The sequence below is a fragment of the Nothobranchius furzeri genome, chromosome 9, assembly GCF_043380555.1.
Source record: "Nothobranchius furzeri strain GRZ-AD chromosome 9, NfurGRZ-RIMD1, whole genome shotgun sequence".
In the NCBI taxonomy this organism is placed as follows: Eukaryota; Metazoa; Chordata; class Actinopteri; order Cyprinodontiformes; family Nothobranchiidae; genus Nothobranchius; species Nothobranchius furzeri.
Window position 1 is genome coordinate 46,779,003 of NC_091749.1, and position 11,627 is coordinate 46,790,629.

General features: G+C 40.8%; 1 protein-coding gene across 2 annotated transcripts; it reads left to right on the top strand.

The window, feature by feature from the left end:
- Positions 1-277: 277 nt before the first annotated feature.
- Positions 278-10,365, top strand: rbpms2a (RNA binding protein, mRNA processing factor 2a). 2 transcript variants are annotated; one of them, XM_015953673.3, is made up of 8 exons: positions 278-739; positions 2,313-2,390; positions 3,395-3,433; positions 3,599-3,661; positions 4,592-4,742; positions 7,093-7,256; positions 8,598-8,670; positions 10,199-10,365. In XM_015953673.3, exons 1-7 carry the CDS (start codon positions 491-493, stop codon positions 8,661-8,663), a joined length of 810 nt encoding a protein of 269 aa, XP_015809159.1. In that variant the 5' UTR covers positions 278-490; the 3' UTR covers positions 8,664-8,670; positions 10,199-10,365. The 2 variants fall into 2 exon arrangements, with proteins under 2 accessions (XP_015809159.1, XP_015809160.1); XM_015953674.3 differs by having other exon boundaries at positions 7,093-7,241.
- The last annotated feature ends 1,262 nt before the right edge of the window (positions 10,366-11,627 follow it).

An 11,627-nucleotide genomic window follows, 5' to 3' on the forward strand; every position in this document is an offset into this window, starting at 1 on the left:
TGTTTTTACTTGTTTTGCTATAAAATATTCGAGTTGTGTTCACCGTGATGATGCGTAGGCCCTGCCGGTGAGGCTTGTGCGGTTATTGGCTGTGATGGGGTCGGCCTCTCCTCCAACAGCTGAGGCGGATCTGCGCGTGATTACGGCTCACAGCAGACTCCAGGATAATTGATGACCTAATTGAAAAGCAGCAGCGGGAGGAGGAGGATGAGGATAGGGAGTCAGGGGCACTCACAGACGGGAGAGAGGGAGGGGATAGAAAGAGAGAGAGAGACGCTCCAATGAGAAAAGTTAACTTGTTCTTCCCCCGCACAGTCCCGCAGCTGAGGGCATTGATGTGAGCGCAAGGCTTCCAGTGTTCACGCGCACTTCTTCCCCCCCACCCCACACATCTCTTCACCCTCACACACGGAGCACCAAACCACCTTCTCACCTTTAGTTTTAGCGTCGCCTGAGTTTCCTTTTCTTTACTTTTCCGTCTCTTTCATGAATGATTCTCTCTGGTTCTCTGAAGCCACCCTCGGACAGCGGCTCGTCGGCTCGACCTCACCTCGGCACCTCTTCTCTGCTCAAGTTCAAGCGCCACCAGGACTTTCACTGCAGCTTCAGACGCACTTGGGGGAAATATCACTCCACCAGGAAAAACCTGATTCTCTGCGCAGCTACAGCCGAAGCTGCCGTCAGCATGAGTCTCAAATCCGACTCCGAGCCCAATAACAACGTCTCCATCGAAGAGGAGGTAAGTGCGGAACTTTTCTTCTTCTTTGGATGTTGTTCCTGCTGCGCACTACCTAAACTTCCGGCCGCACAACCAAGCCTCCTCAGAGCTCTGAATACTTCTCATGCTCGTATCGAAGCAGCTCTTTAAAAGGAGAAACTTAAAGGACAGACTGGTTTTAACAATAACTCTCCGGTGAAGCGAGCCCTGCAGCTGTCGCCGGCTGCGGCTTTCCTTTTAGCTAATTAAACATTTTCTTTTACTTTATAAGTTTCTCTTGTGTTACACATTTTAGTGAATTTCATTATTTGCTCGTTTTTTGAAGAAAACTTACAGATCGTTCTAAAATAAAATGTAGGCTAGCCAATAAAAATATTAAACCCATTGGTTTAGATTATTTTTTTTACTTACGAAACTTTTAAAAATTTACAAGATTTTTATTGAAATGGGCCTGCCTCCGATTATTTGGAATTAAACAATTTATTTTTAGATAACATGACTTTTAATTTTCAGTGGTAAAATAATTTCCGGTTTTTATTTTAAATGAAATGTTTGACTGCCCCTCATCTCGCTGTGTGGCCATCTATATTTCCTCTTTAATGGCTCCTTATGGAGAGGCTCAGAAGGAAGCAGTGGGCCTTTTGTTTATCCTTCCTTGTTCCAATTGTCTAACAAAGCCTCCTATATGGGCCCCTGACCTCTCCCCTTTTATCCTAATTTGCTTGAAAATGTCCCCCCTACATTAAGTGTAACAGAAAAAACAATGGTAATTAATTTAAAAATTGGCTGGAAATGCCTTGATTTGTGTGTGTGTGTGTGTGAGAGATTAACTGTAAATCAGAATTTTTGGAATTGTTTTTCACCATCTGCTTGCGTCCTGGATCCGCTCGGTCATTGACAAGCTGAGAAATAATTTCAAACCTCCACAGTGTGTCTGCTGCAGCATATATGTAGACATGCAATGAGCTGGGAGTTGATGCTGTGCCTGTGCGGAACCTGAAAAATGCAGACGGGGTTGGGACCACTGGTCAGAGGAAGGAAATGGTGTCATGCTGTGCACTGTTGTCCTGCGCTGTTCCTCTGTTTGCTGCATTGTGCTGAGGGCCTCCCCACCGACTTGAGTACTAATGGCCTTCGCACCGCACACTTCAGTCCACACACACAAATACACACACTGAATGTTCAGCCAAGGAGCTCCCATTAGGTTAAATGTTAAATTGTGATGTGTGGAGAGAAAAAAATCTATTTAGGTTTTATTTATTATGAGAAATCTAACTTTGTAGTAATTTTATGCACTGTTTAAAGCTAGATGAATTTGATGGACATTTTAGCGAGGGGCTGGGATGAGCCTGAAGTTAACTATAAAATTCAAAAAGGGGAAATATTCTACTTAATTTTAACGTTTTTTTTCCCCATCCCCACAAATGAAGTTAATGACTTTACTGAGTTGATCTGAAATTGGCTCCCTGAAATCCTCAAACACATAACTGTCAAATCGAATGTGTCATGGTTTAAACTCCATATACGGGTTTGTAGTTGAGCAACATTAAAGCGTTGAACTCATGGCTAATTTTTATCTGTCCTGTCTCTCCAGGTACGAACGCTGTTCGTCAGTGGCCTACCAGTTGACATTAAACCACGCGAGCTTTACCTGCTGTTCAGACCTTTTAAGGCAAGTTGGATGTACTAAAAACAGAACAATTATGGGTTATTAGAGTTTAAGAATAAAAATAGATGTTAAAGTTAATATTTTCCAACTGCTTTAATATTATAAGGTAACCTCACTCTTCAATCTGAGATGAATCCTTTAAGTTTAATCGTCCCATTAGTGGGAGCCCACATATTTTCATATGGAAATGAGGTCACGTCATTGTTTGTCCCACAGTTTATTATTATTTTCCCCAGGACTTGAGTTCCATAAACACGCCACTCTTGTCCTAACTAACCAAATTGGAAGTGGTGTCCCTCGCACATGGATGCTCTCGAGGAATGTGTAAATGAGTAGCTCCTGCAATTGGCCAACCGAGCCTCTCCGTGACCCAGCTCACCCAGAATCTAGACATTTTTAATTCCCCTCCAAACATTTCTACATAGTAAAACCTTTCAAACGTGTCTCCTTTTTCCTCTTCTCTTCAGACGCAGCCCCATGTGCATCTGAGACTGTATTCATACTTATAACATTTGAGGACACAAGTTCATGTTTTTCTTCTCTGGAAAAACATGTTTTTGTATTTTAGCTTTTATTTGTTTTATTTTACCAATGATTTACTGAAAATTGTTTAATTTTCCATTATTTGAAAGCCGAGATCAGAAGGGATCCCATATTTCTCTTTGAGGAGAATTCTCCAGTCCTCTCGAGTTTACTCCTGACTTAACCAAACGCACTGCTGGTTGTTTTTATTTGGAAGTCGTGCCTTATCTGTGCATAGCTCTGATAATACTTGCTCTGTTGGTGTTGCGTGATTCCTCTGTTTAGCATTGTGAATAGAATTCTTTTGAGGGAACTCATAAGTGTTTGTTTTATTATTCTAACTCAAGAAGAAATGTAAGTGGGACACTCAGGTGTTTCTGTGATGATGTAGACAAGAGCGTTTACCTTCATGCAGGGAGACTTTCATGCATCACTGACTTCATGTGACTCCATGGTGGATAATTGGCTATCTTTTTCCCCTGCAGGGTTATGAAGGGTCACTGATTAAGTTAACATCAAAACAGGTGAGATACTCTCTGTTTCAGAAAGCTCTTAAGTTTCCAAGAAGTGACGTTCTTATTGTAGCCTCAAAACTGAGCTCTTTATTTCTTTTATTTTTGTAAGCAGGCATGCAGTATTGAAGCCAATTCATGTTTGTCTGATGGTGAAATTTCTCCTTTACCTTCCAGCCTGTTGGGTTTGTAACCTTTGACAGTCGCTCTGGAGCTGAAGCTGCAAAAAATGCACTAAATGTAAGCATCAATTTAATTTCACCAAATTTCTGAGTGTTTTGCAAAATTTGCCCTTTTTCTTCATTTTAAATTATTTTGTTTTCTCACATATTGGGACTTGAATCCTCTCTCCCACTGAAATTTCTCATAGCCAATCCATTTTGTCTCCTACAATTCAGTGGCAGGGCCATTTTTGGAAAGAGGCCAGAATCCTGTAGCCTTACGGTAGTTTACTTTGACCTTGATACACATCCTTCTTAGTCTGATTATATCTTTCTTCATTTTGCATATCACTGCTTTACTGTAATACTTGTTCTGAAGCCACATGTGTAGTGTTATTTGGACACATCTTTAGTAGTGTAACCTCTTATTTTGTCACCCAGTAGCCCACGTTGGCAGTATCTAACACTTCTCTCTCTCTCATAGCTTAGCATTCCTCATGAGTTCACCTCTTAAAACACACCAGCAGACACACACACACAACACACACATACACCAAAATACTACTCACCTGCATGTGGGCACAATGCTTAGGGCACAAGAACACAAAAAGGGTTAAACCACCTCAAAGAAATGACACAGTCTCATTGCCGGCCCTTTTCCTCATCTCCTCCTCCTCTTGGCTCCTGGGAGGGCTGACTCCATTAATCGCCTTGGATTTTGTCAAGAGGAAATGGAGATGCAAGCATGCTGACATATTTCAGAGGTGCATCCTGCAGGTTACCCAGCTTTTGATTTGTAAGTCATGAGGAGATGGTGTGGTTTTACCACTTGACAGGTGTTATCCCAGGGGAAACCTGAAGGATGCACCTTGAGTGTTGAGGTACTGCTTTAGGAAATGAGGCCACGTGAGACTATTGAGCAACCCCCCCCCCCCAAAAAAAAAAACTCAGCTCCCTTAAAATACCATGTCACCCTCCCCTACTTCCTTCCCTCCGTCTCTCCTCCCAGGGTATCCGTTTTGATCCCGAAAGCCCCCAGACCCTGCGCTTAGAGTTTGCTAAAGCCAACACGAAGATGGCAAAGAGTAAGCTGATGGCCACACCGAACCCCACAAATATCCACCCTGCTCTAGGAGCACACTTCATTGCACGGGACCCATGTAAGTTGTACGGCTGCACCACTCTAGGCTCTCATGCACTCTCACTTTGGCAATGCCAGTGCTCAGTGAACATTGTTGCTCTCTTTAAAATCATAAGATCTTATGGTATTTTGTAAAGGTGGGGGGTAAAAATGGTTTCTAACAAATAAGGACTAACTCACCTTCACATGCATGCATCATCTCAATTTATTAGACAGTCACTTTGCTTCTATCCAGATGGGAAATCCCACTTGTAGCATTAAGTCAGCAGTGTCTCGGCTTTCTTTACCTAAACATCTGTGTGATTTATTGGGTTCAGACAGGGGGTGGCGAAAAATGGTGAGTTTCTTTCAAGCCGAGGTTTGCCCGATTTAATTGGTGTGGCAGTGAGCCTTAAAAGGAAAAATCCCTCAGCTGTTTTAAAACAGCTCGAAGACCTGTAAATAATCCAGCGTTTATGAAACCCTTTCCTCAAAGTTGCTGAGTTGATAAATTTAAATTTAATTTTGAAGCCAGATTTTTAATTTGTACGGTGGATAAATGGCTGCTCTCAAATCTGCTGCAGGTTGCTCTCAAATAATCAAAGCAGAATTGGAGGTGAAACTCCAAAAATTAGAATGATAATTTGTTTTTTTTTTCCAGTAATTCAATTTGAAAGGTGAAACCAATGCATGAGATGGACTCGTTGCATCAAAATTAAGATAATTCAAGCATTTATTTCTTATAAATGTGATTGTGGCTTACAGCTTATGAAAACTTCAAATTCAAAATCTCATACAGTTAGAATATTGTGAAAAGGTTCAGCATTTTGGGCTTGGTGTCGCACTCTAATCCGCTAATGGATCCAGAACACCTGTAAAGGGTTCCTCCTGGGCTTTTAAAGTAAAACTAAACGGTTTCTTCTTCTCCTTCCAGCTGGTTAAGTGGAATAATGGTCGTAAACAACCTTGCAGCAGCCTGCTGTAGCTAGCACTAATAACAAACTAACATCAGCCAACTACAAAATAAGCCACAAAGTAAAAAGATCTGCACTGTTGGACAAAAAATGTCACAAGACCAGTAGCAACAAAGCCAGGTCACAATCAGTCCAGGACTTCATGGCCCCCTTCAGCTCTCTCAACCTTGTGTAGACCACATCAATATTCACTCTAGTTTTAGCTATTTGCTTTGCCTCTAAAGACATTATTTCATGTTACCTCCTGGCTCCACCATGCCAAAAAAAGCTCTTTTTTTTCCTGAAAAAGCTAACTGCTAGCCTTTATATCAGCTATTGTAGAGTAAGGGGCTCGACACACGGGAGGCGACAAACGACTGCAATCAGCGATATTCGTCGCTGTCTCTTTTATTACCTGACACACGGGAGGCGATCCGCGGCAGCAGCCAGCGGCAAAAACGTCTACGCGTTCTGTTCCATGACGAAATCAAAACTTACGTTTTGTTTGGCTGTGTCAGGTTGGATGGAATTAAGGTTATTTAAGCGATTCAGAGTTAATAAAGTGGTAGATATGATGTTTCACAAGGTGCTGCTAGAGTTGTGTGAACTCTTACTTCTGATTTTACTTTATAAAACATAATAATCAACTTCTCCATGTTTGCTCAGAGGTGTACGGAGCATCCTGTCCGCTCATTGGTCAGTGAAAGAAACCTCCGTTGATTGGACCTCGTCCGAGCGACAGCGATGAAAAGTTGAAAATATTTCAACTTTCTGAGATCGCATCGCTGGGTCGCCTGTGCAGGACACGTGCACGAGTGGAAAAATTTCACACACACGTTTTTCGCGTTTGACTTAGGAGGGAGACCCGTGATTATGGCTTTGTCGCGCATGTCTCATTGAAAATGAATGGAGGAGAGGCGATGTCGCCTCCCGTGTGTCAAGCCCATTAAGAGCGTTCCATTTAGGCAACCACCCGTTCCACAAATCTGTTGTTCAATTTCTGTTGGCAGAAGGCTGCAGAATGCTGTCTAAGGTGATGGTAACTTTTTTTACCTACACAATCACTGAAACCCACTTTTAAACAAATAGCTTAAAGTGTTTAACTATTGCTTTAATTGTCTCTGTTTAAATAGAATTACTGAAATGGACTATTGCACCATATTCTAATTTTGAGTTTCACCTGTATCTCAATGATTCAGAAACTGGGAGGGTTTTTGTGATAAGTAAAATAAAGGAAGGCTAAATAGAAACCTGCTTTTTATTTTTGCATCCCATTAGAGCAAGTTATTAAATACTTGTAACAAATCTCACCACATATTCGTTAAACTTTATTTTCAAAGTTCCATCCCTACCTTGTTTTTGTGGTTTAGGCATGTAAAGTTTGAAATGGCTCAGTGAACGTTGTATTTACTTCAACCCTGTTCTGTGCTTCCCCAGATGATCTGACGGGGGCAGCACTGATCCCAGCATCACCTGATGCCTGGACTCCTTACCCCCTTTACACCACGGAGCTGACTCCAGGCCTCCCTCACGCAGCCTTCACCTACCCAGCAGCTGCTGCGGCTGCTGCCGCCCTCCACGCCCAGGTGAGGGACCAACCGGTGTGTGCTCCTCATCTTTAAAGTAACTTCCATTATTCTCACATTAGTGAGCTTTAGCTATTATGCTAAAGAGCTCCGCATGTGGGTGTAAAATACTGTCTTCTAAAATTCGTTATTTGCCAGACCCAAATAGCATTCCAAAGTGTTTAGTACAAGTATTTTCTCTCTGAAGTCTTTTAGTGGCTTACAGCGGAGTGTTGATATATGTTTGGAGTGTTTTGCTGCCTGGATTGATTGTGCCCTACCCTAAAATGAACCAGATAGCAGAGTTAAAACCTTGAGTTATGCTGTAGTAATCAGTCATTTTGAAGTGGAAAAAGTCTGCATGCGCTGCCATCAGCAAGGAGATTTCAGTTTATAGAGTAGATTAGCCTCAAAATGCCCCTCTCAAACATCTCCTTTTGGGGGGGGGGCGCCTTGAACTGAGGTTCGACTTCTCCTTAAATGGAGCTCTGCGTATCACCATCTCACTGGGATGTCGGGATTAAAAGTGCACTGACTGGAAAGTCAGTCTAGTAAGTAAAGAGTCATTCTAGGAGTGTTAAAATAGTTTACTGAAACATCTAATTGAGGATTTGTGAAAATGGTCACAGCATTCATGTAATAAACTTAATGCAGGCTACAACTGTAACAGTCTAGGCTGGATGTTCAGTAACAATAGCAATGGAAAATATTTAATGTTGGGTCAGTTAAAGTTCAGTGCCAGCTAACTTCCTCCAATATAAGAATGCAGAGTAGCGCTGCCTGTTTATAGGCTGAGGAATGTTGGGTATTTACTTGGAGAAATTGTCAGACCTGATGGGTTTCTCCTTAGGTGCCAACTTGTTGTCTGCCTTCCAGTTGGAACATAAGCTGACTAGGTAGTCGGCCAAAGGAGGGGAAGAAAGCTTTTTAATTGCATTGTGATGAAAGATCCTTAAATTCCCCAAATCTTCAAAACTCTTCCACTGGCTCTTATTCATAGCTGCACAGCAAAGGTATCAGATTATATTAATGTAGCCGTTTGTAATTCTTCTTTGACTCAGCTGTAGGAGCAGAGGCATTTTGTTTCCTCTGGGTTTATTGATGAGCTTGTAAAGGTGAATTCATACCAGCTCGGTGGAAACAGACGTTCAGTTCTCCACGTTTCCATGCCTGTTAATTACTCGGATGATTGTCCTCAATGAGCAGCTACGTGACCCACATTCCCAGGGCTTCAGTGACGAGGGCTTAAAGGGACAGTCCTCCTAAATGTGCCTGGCAAAGTCCAGTACAATAAATGGATGAAACCTGCAGCACTGAGGAGCGATGCTGTGAAGCCCAGCTTTGGTCTGGTGAACATGACTGTTTGTGTTTCTTTAGATGCGCTGGTATCCCACTCCCTCGGAGACTTCCCAGCCTGGATGGAAGTCCCGGCAGTTTTGTTAGATATTTAGTGAGTAACCTTTTGTCAGTTTTTCTTGTTTGCTTTGTCAGACCCCTCGATCCTTCAAACACCTGAAGCTTTGCAAACTAGAACCCACATTGCAACACTAACATGTTTATAAATGTGCAAAATTTCCTGTTTAATCATTTTGTGAAACATCTGAGTGTTGGGCAAATACATTCAATCCTAATGTTTTGTGGGATTTTAGTATTTGCCATTTGGTGCATGAAAGTATTTACAGCAGCAGTCTCCCAGTGCCAGGACGTGCAGTCTAGGTGAACAATCTGGGGAAAAAACATCAACACTAAAGTTAAGGTTGAGGCCAGTTGCTGTGGCCATAGTTTCACTTTTGAACCAACATTTCATCACACCTGCATGTGTGAAGCTCTCTGGAGGGCTGCCTTCAGTAATGGTTGAAAAATTTAAGGAACTACCTGGAGTTTGTCGGATCTTAAATGTCCAAATCAGGCAGATGTTGTGCAAACGGCCAGTTTCTCAGAACAGAAGCATGTGCCATTGTCCATGTATGCAGATAACATTTCATGCTCTGTTCTGTTTGTCTGGAAACTACTTAACATTCTTATTGATAACAGGGTTATTTTCAAAATGCATGTCGTTATCAGTATTTAAACTATGGACATGGAAAGTTGGTAGTATCGTTCAAACTTGGCATGAACTTTTCATCTGCCACATTTAGTTTGGTGGTGTTGGAGCATTTCTGTTTTTTATTTTAATATTTTATTTCATTCAAAATGTATAAAATGAACACAAATGCAACATGCATTAACATATTGAAAAAGAAACATTTGAATGAAAAGGAGCAGATAGAAGAAAAAATCTTATAATTTCTGCCCCTTATTACAAAATAAAAATTATCTGTCAAACACAGTATAACCTCAGTCACTTTCTAATATTTTCATGTCTAATCTTTGACATTATAATTCACCTTTTCATAATTACTAAATACATTAGATTTTATACATTTTTTAAATATAGCAAGTGAAGTTGACTCTTTAAATTCCTTGTTAACGGCATTCCACAATCTTACACCATTTACGGAAATGTTACACTCCCTCACTTTGGTTCTGAATCTAGGTTTCTTAAAGACATCAGTTCCTTTTAACATGTACCCACTTACACTCTTATGAAACATTTTCTGAATATTAGTTGGTAGATTACTCGTATTCGCTCTGTACATTATTTGCAATATTTTCCACTCTACCAAGTCAGGACATTTCAGTATTTTGTATCTAATGAATAATTGATTAGTGTGATCTCTCTAGTTACTGTTAGTCTGTCATGATTCTAAAAACAAAAGGTTCACTGAGCTGACTTGTACTGCTGTAAATGTTCTAATGCATCAAATGTAAGTAAATCACCTTTTGAAATTTTGGTTAAAATGTTTTTTGATTGAACTAAGTTATCAGTTTTAAAGTTTCCTAGATTTGTTTGTGTGAAAGAGGCCGTTTATAGTAACATGATCCTTATTGTCGACGTATACATGTATACTAACTCTTGTTTCCTCTGTTCCTTTCAGGCCTCTGGAAACCACACCTTTATCAAGCTGAAGTGAGGTTTAACAAGCTCTAAATTTAATTTAATCAAGTTTATTTAATGGACAGATGTGCATTATTAAAAACAGTATTTATCATCTTCCAACTGTTTGTGGGGAGGAGTTGGAGTTAACCATCTTGCTGTTGACAATCTGAATTCATCTATGGCAACTATTGCGGTACCATTAGCACTTAAAAAAAATCTAATGCAAAACCTATTCAGACTCCACGGATCCTACTGAGGAAACCTGATGAAGTTACTGTTGAGCTAATTCTTCCATTGGTTACTGCTGCTCCTGGGAGGTTTAGACGTGTTAAATCTTTGCATGTTAAAGTCTTTTTGGCATGACTTTATAGCGCAGATTTCTGTGTATCCTCATTTACTTAGTGTTTGTGTTGCCTTTTGACTTTAGACAGCGAAATGCTTTGTTTTTTCCTGTAGAATATTGGTCTTACCTCTGTAAGCTAGGCTGTTGTGTAAATGGCTTATCTCGCATGGACCTTGTGAATGCATCCCTATGTTTGGACAATCCCAGGTCTCATATCAGTGTCTGTCCTTATTTGAGCAAAGAAAAGTAAAGATTATTTGTACTTCTTGCGTAATGTATATTTATGCATTTTTGTGCAACTGAATAATGAACCTATATAAGTTGGATGTTTAGTCGTCGCTTGTGTTTGGTGTTCATTTTTGATCCTATAATCCTGTTGAAGTAGTTCTAAAGAGTGCAAAGGGGGAGCTGGTATAAGCTGGTATGTCAAGAGGTTTTTTGAACTTGGCTTGTGCCATTCTGCTAAAATGAGATTGTACAGCAATCTTTCAGAATGTGAAGCTGAACTACAAATGTTGAGGATTTCTTTTAGGGAAGGGGGGGGGGGGGTAAAAGGGTAGCAGGATTAGACTGATGAAGAACTTTAGTTTGTGGTTTAGAACATGTTTGTCTTTGTATCTGCTGTGCATAAGATGTTAAAAAAATCCCATCTTATGAATAAAGACCTGAATGCATCCTTCTGTTCTCAATCTGTCATTTATTCCTGTGACCAATCATATCACTCTGTATGTTGGAGCATTGCAGTCTGTGCAAGGCGATGTTGGCATCAATACTTGATGTAAACTTTTAATTTGTAATGCATCACTGAATGCATCACTGGTTTAGTGTCACTTTGCATCATTTGTGAAGCTGAACTCCACACTCTGCCCTCTTGAGTTGGTAAGATGCTCAGTGCACCGTGATCCTCCAGGGGCTCGTGAGTGACTGTTCTCAGTCTAACCAGCTGGCCCTGTGGAAGTGTGATGGGGCTGGTCGTCAGCTGCAAATACAAGGCCATATTGTACCCACCAACAGATGTGTGCATTTGTAAACAATTGTTTTCATCAGCACCATTTATTTCATATAAATGTGAATGATGGGCACA

What these genes read in the sequence shown, in the direction of transcription:
- rbpms2a (XM_015953673.3), top strand. Translation starts at nt 491, where the DNA reads ATGATTCTCTCTGGTTCTCTGAAGCCACCCTCGGACAGCGGCTCGTCG. An exon ending in ACGTCTCCATCGAAGAGGAG is followed by an intron (nt 740 to 2,312) that starts GTAAGTGCGGAA and finishes CTGTCTCTCCAG; the next exon opens with GTACGAACGCTGTTCGTCAG. An exon ending in CCCAGGTGAGGGACCAACCG is followed by an intron (nt 7,257 to 8,597) that starts GTGTGTGCTCCT and finishes GTGTTTCTTTAG; the next exon opens with ATGCGCTGGTATCCCACTCC.